The sequence below is a fragment of the Tenrec ecaudatus genome, chromosome 9, assembly GCF_050624435.1.
Source record: "Tenrec ecaudatus isolate mTenEca1 chromosome 9, mTenEca1.hap1, whole genome shotgun sequence".
Lineage (NCBI taxonomy): Eukaryota > Metazoa > Chordata > Mammalia > Afrosoricida > Tenrecidae > Tenrec > Tenrec ecaudatus.
In genome coordinates this window covers 68,728,252-68,750,474 of record NC_134538.1, presented here as the reverse complement: position 1 = coordinate 68,750,474, position 22,223 = coordinate 68,728,252, and the positions used below count along the sequence as shown (strand labels likewise).

The 22,223-nt window shown below is 40.1% G+C and overlaps 1 protein-coding gene across 2 annotated transcripts in view; it reads right to left on the bottom strand.

Moving 5' to 3' along the window:
• The window catches only part of VPS41 (VPS41 subunit of HOPS complex), a 216,769-nt gene that overhangs the window by 95,731 nt on the left and 98,815 nt on the right, over nucleotides 1-22,223 (bottom strand). For both annotated transcript variants that reach the window (XM_075558184.1, XM_075558185.1), the window contains 3 exons: nucleotides 20,745-20,819; nucleotides 14,103-14,165; nucleotides 9,162-9,227 (listed from right to left, as the gene is read on the bottom strand). In XM_075558184.1, the coding sequence (XP_075414299.1) occupies nucleotides 9,162-9,227; nucleotides 14,103-14,165; nucleotides 20,745-20,819 (204 nt within the window). The remainder of the gene's footprint in view (nucleotides 1-9,161; nucleotides 9,228-14,102; nucleotides 14,166-20,744; nucleotides 20,820-22,223) is intronic.

The window sequence follows — 22,223 nt, the reverse complement described above, 5'->3', positions numbered from 1 at the left end:
CTGGGCTCAAGGGCAGCAGGGCAGAGAAAACACAGGCGTTCTCAAGGCTGGGAAGATAGAGGGTTCAGTGAAGAGGAGGAAGCCCTTCAGTAAGGCAGATGGACATAGTGGCCACAAGGGGCCCAAGCACAGAAGCAGTTGTGCAGAAGGTACAGGGCTGGGCAGTGCGTCCTTCTGTTCACATGGTGGTGCTATGAACTGGGACTGACTTGAAGGCACCGAACAACAACAATTAACTGGATAATTAAACTTCATTTCATGTCCTTTGTGATGGAGCATCATCTTTCGGGTTGCCTTTGTGAGAAGCTGAGATTCACTGGACATACTGGCCTGTGACCGACAGTCTTCCTGGAAGAGGCAGGACGATGGTTTTAGAGAAGATGAACACCGTGTTGTAATGTAGATTGGTTCTCCGATTCCCCTTTTTTGTGCCCGCAAACAAGTCTCATTTAGGTTCATATAGAATGCCGCCCAGGAAGCAAGAATAATTACTCCCGATTAGCCCAAATTGGAGAAAAGGCTGTAGGCTACATGATATACAGCAACAATTTGCACTCAAACAGGCAATAAATAAATGGGGCGAAACATACCCTCACTCACGGCTAGTCTAAACTGGTATGCTTCCGGAACTCGACCCTACTTGGAAGAAGTCCCAATTTTGATGACTACATAATTTCAATCCTAAGGAAGCCTGCTGGTGCTGCCGTGTAAGTGTTGGACTACTTGCTGCAAGGTCGGCAGATCAAATCCACCAGCTGCTCTTGGGGAGGAAGATGAGGCTATTTGTTCCTATGAAGATGTACAGACTCTTAGACCCCATGTAGGGTCTCCATGAGTCAGAATTGACTCCATGACAATGGAGTTTTAAAATTTTCAATACATAAACCATTGAAAACATTCAGAAACAGAGAGATAAAGTTCATGCTAAAAGATATCAGCATGCTTTATGATAACCCAAAAATAGATACAAGTTAAAAGTTGTATAACAGGAAAATGGTTAAATTAAGAAAGTTAAATAGCTTCATAGGATGGAAAATTATATAACCATTAAACAACAAGGAAAGCTAAGAGTTGACTTAATATTGTAGATAAATTCTTAAGCTTTTTATTGCTAAGGTAAAAGATCCCAAAGTAGTTGTGATTAGTTACTATTACTTTAAATTGTTATTATAAAGTAATGCATGTTTACTAGTAAGGGGATGGGAAGCAGAAAACAAATTTAAAAAAAAGCTAATTATTAAGGCCAGAAAGAAATCAGATACTCTTGCTTAAACATAAATACCATAACCCTATCAATAACTTGGTGTATAGCTAAGGTTCATACATACATATTTGTATTTTTAAAAATGCAATCAAGCCACATAAACTTTTAGCTATATAAAATGCAATCTACCAAATATTGGGAATTTAATTTTTCCCAAATGAGAACACAAAAAGTAGCCATGGCTTTCAGGAGCTAGCCTAGAACTCACAGTGAAGCCTTGGAATTCTCTTATAGAACCAACCGAAGACAGGGCTACTATATCAAGCAGGATCAGGGAAACAAACAAATAAACAAACATGACCACCCTGTAAGCATGTCTCAATACAGACAAAACAGGAAAATGTTCCAAAGCACCGACTGACAGTTCTCCGTACTGACTAATACTGAGACTGCTGTTGCTTCACCAATGTTAACACTGTTCTTTGGTTTAGTCTTCCCACCTGGAAGGTGCTTGAGCTACCCAATTCACAGGAATCATTTCTCCTTCCTGGAAGGAACCAATCCAAAGCAAAGAACTTCTTTTAACCTTCCCCAGAACCGAGTCACACAATCTCAACTCCTGCGGTATGCTCTTTCTAGCACCTTTTGATCAATGCCTCCCAGGGGGATGAATTCTCTCTCAGAACAAGGAGTAATAAACCCATCGTATTCAACCACTTTGCTGTCTCTGACTTGTGGTTACCTAAGTACAACAGAATGACTGACCTACACCATCGCCATGATCACGGCTCTGCTTGAACTCATTTTGGAGGCTACCGAGTCCATCTCTTCGAGGACTGTTCTCAGTTTTGCTCACCTGCCACTTTACCAAGAATGGTGTCCTCTTCTAACAATTGTTCCTTTCTGGGAGCATATCCAAAGTACAGGGCCAAATCTCACCATCCTCACGTCTAAGTTATATGTCTACTATATGCCCGGTTACATATACTCTGGTCTGTATGTACATAAATACCAAAAATATTGGTTATACATCTACTAGTGGTTATTTGTTCGTTCTCTGGCAGCCCATGTATAGTCAAGATTTGCCAATACCATCATCAGAGACATCAATTCCCATGAAGGACTGCAAAAACTATCCCATGGCAATACATACAGAGACACGCGCAAACATTGTTTTTCTCTTTCAAAATACAATGAATACTTTCTACCATATCGTCAGTCTAGTACTGGTCTTAATGACTAACGGATTACTCCAACTAGAGTCCTACCTATTTGCTTTTGGAAACCAACTGGTTTTCAAGACATCAAGAGCCTACAAATCCACAACCCCTAGCATGGACCTGACGTAGAGTTGTTTCAGAAGCAGTCATGCCAAACACTCCTACGAAGTGACAATGTTTTACATGTATGGGTGACAGCTGACTTACAATGGCTACAGTTGTGATCCCTTGACTTATCCAGCTTTCTCTTAAAAGAGACAGAATCTTCGTCCACTGATGATGGGAATGTAAAATGGTTCGGCCACTGTGGAAAAGTTGGGCAGTTTCTCAAAAAGATGAACACAGAACTACTATACGGCTTAGCAGTTCCACCTGCAGGAATATCCCCAGAAGAAAGGAAAGAGGAATTGCAAATAGAAACCTATACACCAATGTTCGCCGCCACATTTTTTCACAATAGTCAATGGGCGCATTCTCCAATGCCCAGCCACAGTGAAACAGACAAGCAAAAGATGGAGCAGTCACACAGTAGAGTACTACTCAGCCACAAAGAGCAAGTCCGGACACAGGCTACCGTACAGATGCACCTTGGAAACACGCTAGGGGAAAAGAGTCAGCTATAAATGGATAAAGACAGTAGGAGCTCACTTACACAAAATAAGCAAATATACTTAAGCTTATTATTGCTACTAAGAATGCAAGAGAAGGGAAAAAGGGGAACTTTTTGCCTAAAAGGCAACGAGTTCATATTAATGGCGGTAGGATGATTTGGAAAAGAATCGAATAGTTGTACAACTTGAGGAATGCAATCAATAAAAAACCAACAAGTAGAAACTGTTGCGATGACATGTTTTGCTAGGTGTATTTTCAGCAAAATTTTTAAAAGGAGAGAGTAAGAGACGGAGTGCTTCCCAGAATCCACAACGCACTCACTGCCATGGACTGAATTCCGAGCCATAGAGACCCTATGGGATGGAGTAGATCGGACTGCCCCTGTGCAGCTATGAGACCGTCCGTCTGTGTGGGAGTGGAAAGTCTCATCTTTTTCCCAGGGAGACGCTGCTGGTTTAAAGCTGCTGACCTTGCGGTTAGCAACCCAATGCGTAATTCATTACACTATCCGGGCACTATAAAGTTAATGATAGTGCTAAATAAATAGGCGTTAAACCCCACCAAAAAAACATGATGTGCAATAATTCTTGCATAGTCAAATTAAAAATAGCTCAGAATCGTAGGCACTCAAAAATGCCACTGCCATCAGGTTGATTCCAACTCATAACCAACCTTAGGGAAGAGTTGAACGTCCCCATAGGATTTGCCAGACTATGAAAACTTACAGCAGCAAGCAGCCTCATCTTCTGCTGCTGGAGTGACTGGCGAGTTTGAACTGAAAACCCACTGGCTACCAATACAATGCTTAGCCTACCGTGATCTCATTATGCAAAGGAAGGCTTAAAATTTTTTTGTTTTAGCAGTGAGCAAAAGATGGTTTGATTGCCCCATAAAGAGACAGGGTAGACCTAGCATCAAAGTAATGGGGCAACAAACTACAATGAATAAATAAACAAAACTAGTATCTCAGAAAAACTGGCAAAATCAACTAAGGGGATAACAAAATAAGGCTTCCATTCTAGACAGATGTGGTTCTGATGGCACCATGTTAAGTGCTTCATTGCTAAACTGCTAATCGAAGGCTAGTGGTTTGAACCCACCGGTGGCTTCATAGGAGAAAAGACCTGGCAACCTGCTTTCACAAAGATGACCCCGTGGACACACGCTGAGGTGTGTCCATCTATGAGTTGAAATCACCTTGGTTGCATACACCACCACCATTCTTAACAATAACTTGACAGAGAGGAAATAAGGGAGATGACTCAAGAAGATGAATTAGCCAGAGAGCCAAGGGCCTCCTTGAAGTCATCACTCACAGATTTGGGAGTGCTACGCATTGACATCAAATAAGCAACTAATAGTGGAGACCAACAGACTTAATTTTGAAGGCAATAAAGCAATCTTATTAAAATGATTGGTGTCTCAAACATTACACTTTGATTTTAACTTCTGCCAGCCCAGTACATGCAGAACTCACCACATTATACTGTCACAATGTATTTATTTATTTTACAGTTTAGTTTTCCCTACCTAAAAAAAAAATGTTTGTGATGGTTTCATTTGTGTTTTATTTTGCATTCGTCTATGGTTTTAATCAATTCCATATGTTTACAGTCTGAAATAAGCTTCTCTGAACAGAACCACAATTTATAACCCTGTACCTAAAAGAAATACAAGTATTTATTTACAATGGTTCAATGCATGGCCATTAGGACATAAATTTTGTGGCTGCTGGAAGTTTAATGTTCAGTTAATGAGGCACACTTTGCCTGTTGCCTTTCAAGTGATTCTGACTCACGGTGACCCTGCAGGGATGAGTAGATCTGGCCCATAGGTTGAAGTCCTCAGGGATGCAGCCTGCTACATCTTTCTCCCACAGAGCAGCTGGTGGGTTTGATCTGCTGATCTTTCACTTAGCAGCCAGGCGTTTTAACCATTGTGCCACAAGGCTCCTTTGGGAACTTTAAGGTACTTATTTTTAATCCTTAAAAATGCTTTGTGACAATATATGTACAAATATGCATGATACAATTGGTATATGGAATGTTATAAGAGCTGTAAGAGCCCTTAATAAAATGATTTTCAAATGCTTCGATGATTCATTTAAGAACCACAAAATAGTAATGCATGAGAAATGTTTGCATGCAGTAGGCTGCTTCTGATAAAGCGCCTGACTACCTACAGAAATATTATGCAGGCAATCCAAGTATCAGGTAACACACATAAACCCTAAGCACCACAGCTGCAACCTGAGCACAAGAAAAGCGAGCACATAAGGAGGTCCTTCTAAATCTCACACGTGGGGTCACAGTGGCTCTGATAGGATTACCATACTGTCCGGATTCTCAAAAGATTTCCACTGTTCAATGAAAATAACTGCTGCATTGAATTTTCTTCCAAAATGATATTAAAATGCAATTTGTTGCTTGCAAATCATTACTAGAAACTATAAGGAGTCGATTGATGCTAGAGTTGATTCCTCTGTCCTTCAGGTAAAATTTGCCACCAGCCTTCAAGCCCAGCAGTGAAGCCGTCTCATTTCATGCACGCAGGGCCTCTCCTTGTTTGCTGGCTGACATTTTACAGCTTACCAAGCAACCTGTCCCTGTGGCCAGGCTCTGCATTCTAAGCCACCACCACGCCAAACAGCTGACTACCTTGTTTCTAAAAATGAACTGCACTGCAAACAGCATCCTGACAATTTAATCATTTGTCAAAGTAGCCGAAGCTGTTATTATGAAGTGTGTTTCAGAGTTCAAAGGTAAAGGTGATAGAAAGCGAAAGTTTATCTGCTGACATAGAGAGCTGGACAATTAACAGGGAATTCCAACCAGACCTGCTGGCAGACTTATTTCTAAAATGGAAACCTCATTGTTATGCTCCTGTACTAGACTTCTTGAGACACAAGAAGGTTACTCCTAAAAAAAAAAAAATGTTGATGCACACGTCTGAAAGCTCTCTCCAACGGCATTTTTAAAAGAAGTGCTTTCCCCTTTTTTTTCCAACATGGAAACAAAACAGAATTTCGAATAAGCTTTTTATGTTCATGTGTCAAATAGTGGACTCCATAAATCCAGCTACTGCATTCAACTACTAAGAAGTCACCTTGAAACCCTAAAATAAAAGTTTATGCCAGGCAGAAGTGTAGCCTTCTTTCCAGTCCCTGATGGATAAGCGGTCTCTAAAGACAAGAAGAAGTTAGAACTTTAAAAAGGAAACACAGTATGTGAAATACCAATGATGTGTCACATTGCAGTTTCAGGGTTGTAGTTTTCTGCAGGCCTATTCTGAAATGCATGCTGTAACTTCTTTTTAAAATTTACTTTTTACAGGGATCAAAAATTTTAATCAAATCAAAACCAATGAAATAATATTCTTGAGAAGTGGCATTGTGAATATTTCCTTCCAAACCTTCTATTTCTCCCATTTAGCGCCCTGAGAATCTGTGGCATATGAACACACTGTTATAGAAGTTGGCATATAATTAATTCTAAGAATCGTTTAGCTGTCTGTCTAGAGAATGGTCAGTGGTCTTAAGGGCTAAGAAGGCTTTCGTTCTACATTACACCTTCTTGCCAAGTTTCTTCAGTTTTTTAGGTTAGACTATTTCTTAAAGGCAGAAGGTCAAAATCTCTCAGCTGTTGCTTGTCTTTACCATTTACCATTTGCATGCCCTCTCTGTGACACACACACACACACACACTCTCACACACATATACACACTCACACACACACACGGTTGTCATGTGTTCTATTAAACAGAGGGGCCTTGATAAGTCACAGTATATGATAACTGTTGGTTTATCACCATTTGCTAAATGGTGGGATCTTCAAATGGGTGCTATTTAAAACTTACCATTGGAACAAATTTAGTTTTTGTTGGCTAATTTTTAAAAGGTATGAAGTTTCATAATGTAGTTGCTATTAAAAGTGAAGATGGCTCCATTCTAAAAGTTTTCACAAAGAAATCAAACACATCTCAGTGTCATTGATGCTGCTCAACAGCAGCTGGTTGAGGGTCACCAGCATGAGAAGCTCAAGCCCCCAGCGAGCGAGGAACAGCAGAGAGTGCTCCTTTAACATACACCTTCTAAACATACATGCTTCCCCAGAGTTTGAAAATCAAATAGAGCTATTCCTTAAGGTATTCAGAAATTCAAATTTAAAGCTTTTCAACTGCAAATATGGAGTGGCTGATGGATTCAAAATGCTGACTGTTGGGTAAGCATTCCAGAGCTTGAGTATTGCACCACTCAGGCGCCTTTTGTGCATTCAATTGAAAGCCAAATCCATTGCTGCTTAGTTTGACTCCAACTCATAGCAATGTGTTCAGGAGAACTGCTGGACAATGAGTAAGGCACACCAAAGATTAAATGATGCATGTACAGTGTGAGCTAACAATACTGAAAATACCCTAAACTGCCATATGAACTTGTCTGTATTGAAAAAAAAATCAGCTAGAATGTTCCTTAGAGGCAAGGATGGTGGAAATTCATCTCACATACTATGGCCATGTTATCAGGAATTACTAGTCTCCGGAGAAAGATATCAGACATGTGATAGTAGAGGATTAGTTAAAAAAAAAGGAAGATCATCAGTCAGATGGATTGATACAGTGGCTGTAACACTGGACTCAAACATGGTGGTGGTGAGGAGGCAGGTGTAGGACACATGATGTTTTGCTCTGTTGTACAAAGGGTTGCTGTGCATCACAACCACCTGATGGCACCTAACAACAATACCAACAACAATAATACTGCTTGGAGATCACCAGTATATTATGTCTAATAACTTTTTTTTAAATTTGAGTACCTTCAAGAAATAGGGGGAAACTAGGAAATAAATCTCTTTAAGTCCAGAAAATGGAAACTGAACTCAAAACTACAGGTCACCAAGTGAAATGTTTAGGGCATAGAGATTTACCAAGAGTTTAACCCTATGACACCTGAATTTTTAATTTCAGGGGAAAAAATTGTTTTAATTCTTTACTTTCGTAGTTATCAATATATTAATATATGCATTTAATCAAATGTTAAGAAAACGCCACGCTTGGCGTTATAGGGTTAAGTATATATGGGCATTTTGTTAAGTTGCAGAAAGAGAATGCTACATTCTTATGTAATTTACATTCCACTTTAATTAATCCCAACAACATTTTTAAAGATGTATGAGGTGAAAGCCTATGGATAGCAATGGGGTATAAATAGGTGAGAAGGAATTGGCTTTCCATCAGAAATCAGGGCTAGCGCAATCTTGGCTTCATGACCTGAATGGAACTGGACTACAGGACAGACCACTTGATCATGCAATAAGCACTCTATCTTGAGAAATACTGGGATGATCATAACCAGTACATGCCCCTAACCTCTTAAGGATATGAAGTAGCAGGCCATGGGGGAAACTACAGATAACTACCTTAAAGCATTCAAAACTATTCAATTACTGAGCCCCAAAGTAGCTATTCCGGGGCTGTGCAATAGTGTAGAAATAATGAGAGTCCACCTCCTTTACACTGAGCTGTAAATCAAATGCAAACCAATACTCAGAGTCCCAGTAAGGTGATAAAATGTTCTGGTACCAAAATTATTTTAAAGATGCCTCTGGTTAATATGAGAGAGAGAAAATCGACTGACTTTATTAGCAGAAAAAAATCTTTTAGAATTTACCATGTGTATTTATAGAAAACAGAAGCTGTAAATGTACCGAGGGTTTTACTCGCTGATCCTTTAACAGCATTAAGATAATAAGATATGCCAGTACTCGTGATTAAAGAGTAGCCATAATTGTTCTAAAACTTTATGAAGTCCTGGAAGAGGTTTTCTACATCAAGGGAGAAAAAATTAAAAACAACGTTCGTTGAATGATCCTTTTGTTATTTTTAAAACGCATGTGTGTGTGTGTGTGTGTGTGTGTGTGTATGTAAGATATTTCAGAGACTTGCAAAATATCTTTATCTCCCTGTCTACTACAGATGAGTTTTAGTAAGCTCTTAGGCACCTGTCCCCCAAGACATGCTCATTCTATTTTTATTTTTTAAATGAATGGTCAAACTTTGAAAATGTTCAAGATAAAGTGAAAATCATACATCCAATGCTGTGCGTGATGGGAGAAATGAAAGCACTCACCTTCTTTCCTCCGGTCACAAACTGCTTGCAACTGGATCTCACGAAGTGTGGGTGCACAGCAATGATCTACAGAGAAAACAGACCCAACACTCGGTTAGAAGTCATTGTTAAAACACAGGAGGAACCCTTTACGTACCACAGACAGAAGGATCTAAAATTTACCCTGCTTATTAATCTTGATGAGTTAGTTACTATTCTGTAACAAATTGAGGAAAACAGAGAGACTAGACCAAATAAACTCGTTCCTAACTGCCCAAAGGAGGTCAACTGTGGCAGCAAGAAGGCACAGTGCTCTGTGACGGAATACAATTCCTAAGAGCACTCCAGAGAAAGAACCTGACCGCCTCTTTTGTCCAAGATGTGTGCCATGATGCTCCTCAACATGCACGGTAGTCACACAGCCGCCCTAAGACTGGGAGACCTCAGAGCTAGGGGAGCCAAAGGGTCCCAAGAGGTTAGCAGCGGAGGATCTTCTCTTACCTACAACCTGGTTCTCATCCACTTTCCACGCAGCCAATCTCCTCTACCCTGCTACCTGTTTCTCCCAAGGTCTCACCACCTCCAGTCACTGTGGTGGATGACGATTATATAATGTTATTAACCGGGTGGGTGCGGAGAGAAAATGAAGTTCCAGTTGCTCTGCTCGATGCACCTCTGCCTTCGGGCCCCCCGTCTGGCTCCATAAGCACACATAGAGTCTACCTTTTTTTGTTATCCCCAAGCCTCCCTGAAATCACTGACAAGGTACAGTTTTTTAAAGAGTATTTCTAGGCACAAGCACGCACACTAAAATTGCAGATAAGTAAACCATCAACTATATACATTTTATGTTCTTATTAACTAACAATACAGTTTTCTCCTCCAATGGAATACACTCCTCTTTCCATCCTCTCTTTTGTCAGGTTCAGCAATATAAACCCCCACCCCACCCCCATTCATCCATTCTTACCTCCCAGATTAAGTCATTCTTGTCTTAAAAATATTAGTTTGGATTTAAAACATATATCATTATCCATATTTCAATCATGTCTAGTAGAATTATACATTTGTTACCACAATCAGTTTCCAAACAATCTTTGTCTACATGGACTCCTTGACAGCGTCTCCCTTTTACCCGACCCCCACAATTACTCTCCCCTCCTCCTGAACCCCTGATTCTACTTGCTGTCCCTACAGATTCATGAAACAGGTGAAGGTGCACAGAACAGCTCACCAGGTTTACATTCAAAGTTCATACGCTTTCCGCTTCGACTCATCCACTGCAATCGCTTCAGGGTACCATCACTTATCCCGCTTTCTCTGTGTTTCCCATTTCCACCATTCCTTTCCTAACCCTCTGTACTTTGTCCTGGGGTAAATAATGCTCTTCTGCTCCTACATGGCTAGTTATTCTAACGCAGGATGAGTCAGTTCCAGACAGTTGTGGAGATTCCACCAATCTCTGCAAACGAGCCCTCCGTGCCTTCACAGGTTTCCCACTTATCCTAGAGTTCTAGCAGCAAACCATTGACACAGTCTGTTCATTTGGACTACAATTTTCTAAGTCTTTTTGTTGATTTCTTAGAAAGCACAACTCTAGATAGCGACCATTATTCCAAGGTCCCTTAACGGCACTGGCTGATCAATCCATTTCCTCTCTTTGAAACTAAAGATATCTGGGTCATTTCTCTTCATTGCTCCCTCACACTGCTCAGTTTCACAGTAACTGGGCTCAGTCTCCCCTCCTGCATGCCTGTCTCATAGGCAGAGGTTATAGGGCTCTGTGCTGAGTTGACTCTCTCTACTTGTGCTTTTAGATTTTATTCATTATTGCCATTTCACTGACCACGCCTTTCTTTTAATTTTCTGTGTCCCTTTCTCCTGAAATCCCACCACCAACCAAAGCATGGTGTGCAAAATTCACCCCATCTACTGGTTGATCTTTCTTCTTTATTGGCAAACTTTCTTGAAAGATAATCAATACTGATTCTTTCCCCCTCCTTATTATTACCTGTTGAACTCTCAACTGCCCTTAATAAGACCACTACTATCTTCATGATTATCAACTAAAGTGACTTTGTCAATCCTGCCTACTCATCCTCCACACTGCCTCTGACCCTGCTGCCCACTGCCTCCTCCTGGAAACCTTTTCTCCCTTGGCTTCTCTGCACCGTCCTTCTAGGCTTCCTTCTGTCTGAATGAATGCTTCTTCACTGACCCTCTGCTGTGTTCACGGCCCTGCCTGGAACTTACATCCGAGGGTCTCAGAATATCATTATTAGTCTTTTCTTTTGAATCTATAACTTTAAAATGGATATCTATCAAAATGACTTTTCTATTCAATTACGCTCATCAAATTTGTGTCTTTAGGACCAGTCACCATCTTGAACTCCACACCTGTGTTTCAACAATCCTCCCGAACAACTCCACCAAATGTACAACTGGCATGGAAACTCAAGAGTCAAGACCAAGCTAACAATGTCTTATTGAAACCACCCCTTCCTGAAACGTATGGCCTTCTTACATGTCGTCACTAAAGCAAGAGGAAAATTATCGGTAACTTCATCTTTCACTACTCACTGAATGTGCCTCTTATGTATGTTAAGTTTATCTTCGAAAGGTTTTCCAAATTCATTTTTTTCTTTTCCACTCTGAATATTCACCTAAGTCGTTTTATTGAGCTCTGCTAATAACAGCCTGCGTAGAGTAATGTGTCGCTGTGAGGTGCCATTGGGACAGTTCTGACCCATCATGGTCCTTTGTTCATCAGAATGAAACACTGCCCAGTCCTTCGCCATCCTCACAGCCTTTCTTATGTTTGAGCACACTGTGGCAGCCACTGGGTCAATACATCTAGTCAAGAGTTGTAATCTCCTGTCAATCAGGCCAGAGCCAATGAGGCCTCCATGTGGGTATGGCCTTCTCCTGAGGATTAAGGAACTCCTGCATTCCTCTGTGGGGGTGGGACACACTCTCTGCTTTGTCTTCCTGCCAACAAGCCACATAGAGCTGCACTGACAGAGCCAGAATCCTGGAGCTGGAGGAGCCATGTGGAGACTCCTGTCAGCACTAAGATGTTTCCACTGCCACAAGATCCACAAGACTTTCCACCCACTGACCTGTGATCTTCCTGCATTCTGCCTCATTGCATGTTCTGCGTGAGTCTGAAGAGGAATTTAAAGACTGATATCGGACATATGGGATGATATCGAACTTAATGACTTGATCTGGACAGGACTAGAATAATGACTTAATGTACAATTGCTCTTTGATATAAAGTTCTCTCTTACACTCATATGCGTGTCCCTGGATTTGTTTCTCTGGTCAACCTCGACTAACACAAGAGTCTTCCTCTTTTTGCTGCTGCACCAGGGACTGGTCTCTCCTGAGAACATGTCCAAAGCACTCGATATGAAATCTCACCATGCTTTCCTCTGAGAAGCATTCTGGCTGTTCTTCCAAGACACTATTGCATTAGCCTTCTAAGTTGTCTATTCTCCCCAGAATCTGTTCCTGTTTGAGAGAGTTAGTTTACTGTGCCAGCCTGGCTGATAAACACATGTGGGGTTAATTGAAGGGTGGAGGGATAAATGGCTCGGTGAGCCTCGCTTTTCTTGTCTCTCGCTCTTTGATCATCGGACCAGTGTGCGGCTGCTTTGCTTGTTCTGTGCCTCAATTTGCAGGCTACACTACCTGTGGGACAGCTAACCTCTGGACTGTGTCGCTATAATTTGAGGTCCCTTTAAGACCAGACAATAGGAATTTTCATCTCTTGAGCTGGGGACTGACTGTTGGTGACCTGCCTTGTCATTTTGCTGCCTGTGCCGAGATAGCCTGGATCCCTCTACAGAGGACTATCTGGAGAGCCTCAAGACTTGAGGGACTGCCAGTGTCTCACAACTCTCTCACAGGAGTGAGTTGCACTGAGCCATTTGTACTGCTTTATAATTTAACTGTTCATTTCTTGTATTATATATCTATCTGTCTGTTTATAATTTAACAGTTCATTTCTTATATTATATATCTATCTTTATATATATAATTATCAGCAATCTGGTTTTGTCTCTCTAGAGAACCCTGTCTAATACACTGTTAAATCACTCTCCTTCTGTGGTCCTGACTTTCTAAACTAACCAGATCTTAACTCTTATTTACATTGATAAGTCAGTGCTTGAATTAGCAATGAAAAGGAGGGAATGGCCTCCTCTTTTAGCTTCTAAATTACATTTTACTACATTTAGTCATATAAAATCCTAAATTTTAGCCATATAAGATCCACAATTTAGAACATTATTATCCCAAACTGATACCTTAGCCTCCAGTCTATTCTGTATATTCTTACCATAATAATTTCACTAAAGCTTACTTTTAATGAAAATTGCTTTGTTCTTAAACATTCAATAATTTCTCTTTATCTACCAGAGAGTCCAAATTATTTAGCCTGAAGATAAAGCCATTCTCAATCGATAGCCCTCTTGCCCAGTATGTTACATACATCTAAAATTAGACTATTTGCACTTCTTGAACATGATTTAAAGTTCCTGGTCTCCATTTCCATTATGCTGCTTGACCACAAGGAAAACCAGCTTCCCCAGCTGCCCCAGGCTGTTTATTAAAGGCCAGGCCCACATCGCTTCCTCCACAATGGCATCCTTAACAGAATGGCTAAAAGTTATTTCTCTCAGCTTTGAACGCATCAATATTGCTTTAATTTCTTTGAATCTTTAATTATATACCCTGTATCTGTGTTTGTCCCCACTACCCACTGCCTTAGAAGCTTCCTGAAGATAGACTGAGGTCATAACAGATACCCGGTCCTTGAGCATCACTGTCAATGTAGTAGCTGAACTGGTGAATAGACCGGCCAAGTGAACACAATAGTGGTGGTGCTCATAGTATGATGATCTTTATTGATATCAGTGACAAAACCCTTAGACAAATGAAAGCTCACGGAATGCTTACTTTAACAGGGCAGTCAAAAGTCTCATGAAACTCTTCTCCAGTGTACAGTCCAAATACCTGCACCTAAAAACAAATGGACTAAGTCAGTTCACCAGGCTAGCAATAAAGACGGATGAAAGACAGGAGAGAATGAAAGAAAAGACATTTAAAAATCTCAAAGCTCCTGGGGTCTCCATTAAACACCCAAATGAAAATAATTCCATGAGAGTGAGAGGGCTCTACTGCAATCAAGAGTTTATACGCATTCCAGGAATTGAGATCACTTTTTCAAAACAAATTTACTTTATTAAATAGATGCCAACTTTTAAAAATGAAAGAGATAATTAGAATATTAATATTCTTTTATGATTTACCCAGTCTGCTCCTAAATGATTTTTTTCTTTTTTTTAAAGCCAAAAGGAACTTCTTTTTGAAGTTATATATATAAATCTACCTGAAGATCGACCAACGTGGTGAGAGATTATACGAACTGCACCTAATTTTCAATCATATGCAGAACTTATTGAGTGTACAAATATAAGATTTAATTTTGTGTTTATCAGTGCCAACCATAAAGTTATTCCAGGTTACTTTAGTAATAATAAAGCATGTACTGCTTTGACTTTTTTCCAGCCAGACCCAACCTCAGGCTAATGACTGGGGGTGTCCAAACCAAGAGGGACTGCCCAGGACACCGATACTAGCTCCAGGGTGCATAATGTAATCTAGCATAACCTCAGGAGGAGGCCAATAAGAGCCCTGAACATGGCAACTCAAGTGAGCTTCCTGATTGGTAAGAGCATCTACTCTCAGGGGTCAACCATTGCTAGAGACAGAATATTTGTGCTATGACTCCTCTCATGTGAATTTCCATTTTAGCTGTAATAAATCTGAAGGTGTAAGTATAGTATACTCTCTGTGAGAATCTATAAGACATTCCTGCAAAGAATGCCATCTGCCTATTTGGCAGTCTGAAGGACAGAATGCTTTTAACTTGGGAACTGTGAGCTAGCTCAGGGTGGCTGGGTTCAGAGAATGACTGCATAGGTATTGGTGTGAAGAAAGATGTTTTTCTATTTTGTGAGTTCAGTATAGACCCTGGGTGATCAGGGTTGGAGAGAGAATGCCAACCCAAGTGTAAGCACTAAAAATTAGTGCTTACTAATGGGGGAGACACTGCGTTTTGACACTTTGGAGAAAAGAGTCATGTTGATCTTTATAATTACTATTATGATGATGATTTAGGGTTTACAGAGCAGATCAACTATACACATTTTGTTTCAATTCATCCATTCCGATCCCCTCAGTGTGACACTGGCTCACCCCACTTCCTCTTTTGTCCATTCTCCTTTCCTAAGACCTAAGATTCGACTCTATGGCTCTTAAATGGCCGATTATTCTAACATGGGCTGACTTTAGCTCCAGACCTGAAGGCTGACCATGGTCCATAGCAGTGAGGGTTCTAATTGTCTCTCTCCAACCTAATCTCCTTTATGATTTCGAGTTCTGTTCCATATTTTCCTTCTACTCTAAGATTTTGCAATATATGATCCTTTTCTGAATGGGGGGTTATAGTCACTGGGCACCATTTTATTATGGTTTTGGGTTTGTGGAGGCTGATGCTTACATGGAATACTACTTACTGTCTAAGAAGGGCGGATCTGCTAGACACCTCGTAAAATGGATGAACATTTTACTGAGTAAAATTGATCACAAACGGACCGATATTATCAGAGGTTATTATTCTAGAAATTTATGGAAAGGTTTTCATGTAAAAGTAACTATTCTTTGATGGCTGACATGGGTGGGAGGGGAGGGGATCATTTACTAGAGAGTGGACACATTAATTGGATGTGGGAGATCAGCAACAACAAAAAAAGATCTGGTACAGGAAAACAGTAGGAGGTGTACAAGAGTTAAAGGCAACAGAAGTAAATACAATCCTGCAGTCACAGTAACCACAATGACCTAGGAATGGATAGATACACAGAGAGATATCCAAACCGAACAAGTGTGGGAAGAACAATACTCACAAATACACCTATGTTTACTAACCTCAAATACTGATTCCGCCCTCTAGTGAACCTACAGGACAGCACAGAACTGCTCCCCTGGGCTTCTGAGGCTGTAAATCTTTGTTAGGTTAGAGAGGGGTTTGTGGTTGTTGTTGTTTTACTGCTACAGAGCAGCTGATGGATTTGAACTGCTGATCTTGGGGTAACCCACTATGCCACTGGAGCTGGCAAAGTTAGGAACACTTCTTTACTATAACCAAAAATCTTGAAGGAATGAGACAATTCAGGGGACCAAAAAAGTCAATTGATGTAACATAGTCCCTAAAGTATTTTGCCCACAGAATCTTTCAAGATTGCAACTTGAGGCGTGGGTTTCTTTTGCGCTCTGGCAGTTTCGGATGTGCTGAGAGTGTTCTTTAGTTTTCTAATTCCAGGTTCTTCACATTTTGTTATAATATTTGGCTTTGTCTTCTGGGGGTGACCTTTACAATTTCCTATTTCAACTGAAATCTTCATAGATTCTATGGGTAAAATGTTGAAGGACGCAAGAAGCATCGCGCGAAGATGGAAAGACTGCACAGAGTCACGGACCCAAAGAGGGCTAGCTGACATTCCACCATTTCAGAAGGTGGCATATGAGCAAGAAGCAATGGTGCAGAAGGAATCAGTTCAAGCTGCACTGAGTGCATTAGCCTCAAACAAGGATCCAGGAATCACTGGATAACCAATGAAAAGTTTTAGAAAGCTGAAGAAACACTGGACGCACTGACTTGTTTATGCCATGAAATTTGGGAGACAGCTTAGTTGGCCAACCGCCTGGAAAATATTCATGTTTTGCCCATTCTAAAGAAAGGTGGTGACTCAGTAGAAGGCTCAAACTACAGAGCAATGCCACTGATACGGCACACAAGTAATGCTTCGCTATGATCGTTGAACAACAACGAGTACAGTAGGCCACTGACAAGGAGCTGCCAGAAGCACAGGCCTGATTCAAAAGAGGATTCAGATGGATCTTGGGTGAAAGCACAGAACAGCAGAAAGATGTTTATTTGCATTTTATTAACTATGCAAAGGCATTTGACTGTGTGGACCACAATGACCTGGAGAAGAATGTGATTCGCAGAATACGTCATTGTGCTCATGAGGAACTTTTTACATGGACCAGGAACCAGGGTGTGAACAGAACAAAGGAATGCCGCATGGTTTAAAATGAGGAAAGGTGTGTCAGGTTTGTATCCTCTCACCATACCTGTTCAATCTGTATGCTACGCAAATCAGCAAAGAAGATGGATTACATGAAGAAAAATGTGGGATCAGGACTAGAGGAAGACAGTAACAACCTGAAGTATACTTGCCAAAAGTGAGGAGGAATGGAAACATTTGATGATGAAGATCAAGGATTGTAGCCTTTATCGTGGATTGAAACTCAACGCAAAGAAGAAAAATCCTCGTAACTGGACCAACAAGTAACACTGTGATAATTGGAGAAAGGGTTGAAGTTGTCAAGCATTTTGTCTTGCTTGGATCCACAGTCAATGGAAACAGCAGTCAGGAAATAAAAAGATGTGTTGCATTAGATAAATCTGCCGCACAAGACCTCTTTAGAGTATTGAAGAGCGACGATGTTACTTTGAGGACCAAGGTGCCCCTGACCAGAGCCATGGTATTCTCCTTGCATCATATGCATGTAAGGAAGACCAAAGCAGAAGTGTTGCACTTGAATTTCGGTGCTGGAGATGAATATTGAAAGTCCCACGCACTGCTCAACGGACAAACTGATCTATGTTGGAAGAAGTGAGGCCAGTGGGCTTCTTAGAAGCAAGGATGACAAGACTTCATCTTACATACTTTACACATACTGTCAGGAGAGACCAGGCCCTAAAGAAGGACATCATGTTCAGTAAAGGGGAAAGGGAGGGAGGAAAGGGAGATCTTCAATGAGACGGACTGACACAGCGGCTGCATCCTTGGGCTCAGGCACACCAACAAGTATGAGACTGGCACGGCACCGTGCAGTGTTTTGTCCTGTTGTGCATGAGGCCACTGTGGGGCCGAGCCGACTAGATGGGACCTAACAACAACGGTCCACAAAGACAATATTCTACATCCTACTCTAGTGAGTAGGGACTGGATTCTTAAAAGGCTGTTAGTGGCCACTGAAGGTGTAACTATTGGTTTCTCCCCATCTGGAGCCAAGAAGAATGAAGAAATTCAAAGACATATGAGAACAATTAGTTCACAGAACTAAAATGAACCACCAGAGCCCCAGTCCATGATCATGAGACTATAATTAAATGGTGCCTGGCTACTACAACCAATTGTACTGAATGCTATCATTAGAAGGCCCCAGATGGAGTGGGAGAAAATATGTGGAACAAAATCCTAAATCATAAGGAACACCACATTTGCTGGTTGGATCGAGATTGGTAGGACTTCTGAGAATTTGTCGAGCATCCTTCAGCTTGAGCCTGAATTCATCCCCACGGTTCAATACTCGGCCAAGGAACAAATCTACAAGGCGAACAGTAACTTCAGGGAGAACAATCATGCACACAAGATCAATAGGGCCTACGGACAAAGGTCAGAGATCAGGAAGAGTCAAGAGAAGGAATGGAAACCAGAAACAAAAGAAATGGGATCAGTGATGTTATATTGTGGGGATTGCAATCAGTGACATGCAACAAAGGATGTGTGTGTCAACTGGTCGGTGGAAAACTGATTGACTCTGTAAATAAATCTTCACCCTTGTCACAAGTTAAAAAAGTTTTAAAGCTACTTAATTTAAAACAGAAACAACACAAATCTAGATAGGAAATATTAAGTTATAATATAAAAGTGACAATATAAAGTTTGACAGAATAAACAACATTTTTTTTGTTTGGAGGGCTCAATGCATTAAAGAAAAATCAGAACAGCCACTTAAAAATACATTAAATCTCCACAGCCAGTTTATCTTCTTAATAATCATGATTTTATCAACACTATTCATTGTAACCAGATCATTTTATTCAAGTTTTATAGTTTTAACACATGCTAATGGAATCGCTTCCATAAACATATGGGCTGCAAGATTTACTTTCCGTTCAATTGGTGTTAATAAAACATGAGAAAATAATTTTTCAAAATAGATCATGGGTCTACAACAAAACATGACAACATATAAATTTGATTGAATCAGAAAACAGAGGTGTCTCTCAAGACATGCACCACGAGACATCCGAGAATCACCTCATTGTCACATTAACAGTAATTCTTCAAGATAAGCATACTGTATGTACATTGCCACATTAAGTGAAAAATTTTAGCAATTAAATCTCTGAAAAAATTCCTAGATGAAGTTCTCTTTTCCAGGGGTGGGGCTGGAGAAGGTGCAGGAGAAGGAACAGTCTCTTTTCACAAATTAGTTTGATTAAATGGTCCCATCCCGTTTAAGAAAAGAAAATGTAGATTGTTTTTCTTTAAAACACATGAATATAAAGATGTTCCAATAGTTTGGATAATTCTTCTCAAATTCTGCACATACTAACTCCTTCCTCATCTCTCTTTGACAATCCGACGCATCTCAAAATATCCAAAAGTACTACAAAATTTGACAATGCTTTTTGAAAAGTACTAGGTGCCAATTATGCATCCAAAGACCCGTGGGCAACATTAGGACTAGATAGATACGTGCATTCCTTTATGTCCGGAGGACTTCATATTCCGTTTGTGAACAGATTTAATGGGCATGTATCTTTCACTCTGAGAAGGCTGTTTTTTAATTTGCTCATCTTAATGAGCCTCTGAATTTAGATCACGTAAAATCATAAAATTAGATTAGGAAAGCCGCTCAATTCAGTAAGGACTACATGAGGTTCAGTAATGATTCCTAATGCACTCTCTCCTTAAACTGTTATTTTAGAAAAGTAGCTTAAATACATGGTGCATTAGAATTTTATCATTGCAAACCAACATTAGAAAAGGCTTCCATCAACTTAAAAACAAAAAAGACATTCTTATAAGTGGATAATCAATCATCGCTACCACTACACGTCGCAGCTCAACATCAGCAAGATGCACTGATAATTGTTAGTTATACACTGCACACATGATGCATGTCCTCCGTCGAGGAAGTAGGGGCCAGGTTTTTAGAAAACTACATATATTGATTTTACATTTATTTAATGTGGCCATTGAAGGACACTTTATTCTTCTGATAAACTATGATTGCTTATCAAAAGATTCTATAATTCAAGAGAAACATTCATAACTTGTGTGTGAAAATGAAAATCACTGAGCCACAGAAAGCATGCCCACAAAACCCAATTTTGTGGATTTATGGCAGAAAGGCATGAAAGTACTGTCTTGCAGGAACCGCCGTCCAGTCCCTGAAGTAGAAGTGGCAGAGCGGTAATGATTAAGGTGACATGTACCCCTGCCACAGCTGTTAATCAGCTTAATACTAGTTACATTATTGACATTCTTGTAATTACTTTTCCTAAGGCACATTTGTGCAAAATATATTTTACTTTAATTATGAGTTATCGGAGGCAAGTCCAATACCCAAAAAGAATAATCAAGGTTTTCCTAATGCAGTGTACAGCAAGCGCAATGCTTACCCCCCACCTGGACTGGTGGGGCTTCACAGGGAAGCACACTGGGACCATACCTTGCCATCCTCTGAGCACACGCCCATGTGCTCTCCACTTTCATCCAGGCTAATCTGGTTTATCTTCACAGGACTCTACCAGAGAAAAAAGAGACATGGAAACTGTCAGTTTTCAAATGCACTGCCACCTAGTCAATGCGGACACAGCGACCCTATAGGACAGGGTAGAGCAGTCCCTCTGAGTTTCTGAGGCTGTCACTGTTTATAGGAGTGTAGGTTATATTCTCAACCAGATGCCTTGGCTCTTGGTAAAACTTACGTGATGAACACTATATATGCGTTTGGATGCAGAAGTCCAAGAAACACTCGGTTTTAATAAGCAGAAACAGCAGAATATAGCTGTGTCCCAGATAGGTAGTTTCCCACAAACCCACCACTCCTCAAAATCATCTATGTCAGGCACCTGAAGCCTTGTCTGAAATGCAGATGCTATACTTTTTTTAATCTAGTGTGTTGTTTATGCTATACTCCTAAAATTATTTTTCCCAAGTGAAATCTATTAAAAGATCAACCACAAAAACTTCAAATTAATGATCATGTAAATAGTTTGAGTCTGATTCACAATCATCTAGTAGCTTTACTATAAGTTCCTATGTAAACATATTATGTATAAGTTGTACTTAGTACACACACAAAACATAAATCATTTAACTTTATTTCCCCCAATTTTGTTCTCTGATCCCAAATTTAAATATCTGAGATGATAGGAATCAGGCTATCCATTCTGGGTGTATTTTCCAAACTGTAAATGCACAATTTTACTGTAAATATTTTACGTAATTTCCTATTCTCTGAATGCTAGCTTTTACTAAACTATCCATACAGGTGGATTTCCTAGTAGACGTCAAAATGAATAATATTGACATAATTTTTTTAATGTTAAGCTCTTCTAGTTTTGTTTCTTAAATAACGATAGCTTCCAACGTTCTTACACGAAGCATGGTGGAAACAAACTAACAATGAAGAGGAAAATACACCAAGCATCAGTTACAAGAGTTCCTTGCAAATTACTTTTTAAAAATATACCAACCTAAAATTACTTACCATATATACTAAAATATAAGCCCCCCCTGAGTATAAGCCAAGGTACCTAATTATTACCTGGGAAACCAGAAAAACTGATTGACTCGAGTATAAGCCTAGGGTGGAAAATGCAGAAGCTATTGGTGAGTTTCAATAATCAAAACAAGTGAAAATAAAATTACTAAAAATTGAGACATCAGTGGGGTAATGTATATACATATTTATTTTAAATTAAAAACTTAAATAGAAGGACAAGTTATTTAACATTAGTAAACCAGCACAGTAAGTGGAAAATAGGTTCAACAAAAACAATTCGGTATCAACAATGATACCTTAAGAGTACTATTCCCTGAGCTCAATCAGCAACCAAGCTAAAATGTAAAGAGTTAAAATCCTTCAAACTGGATTCCTCATCATCATCCGTATCCCAATGCAGAGCTTCAGCTGGTGTGAGGT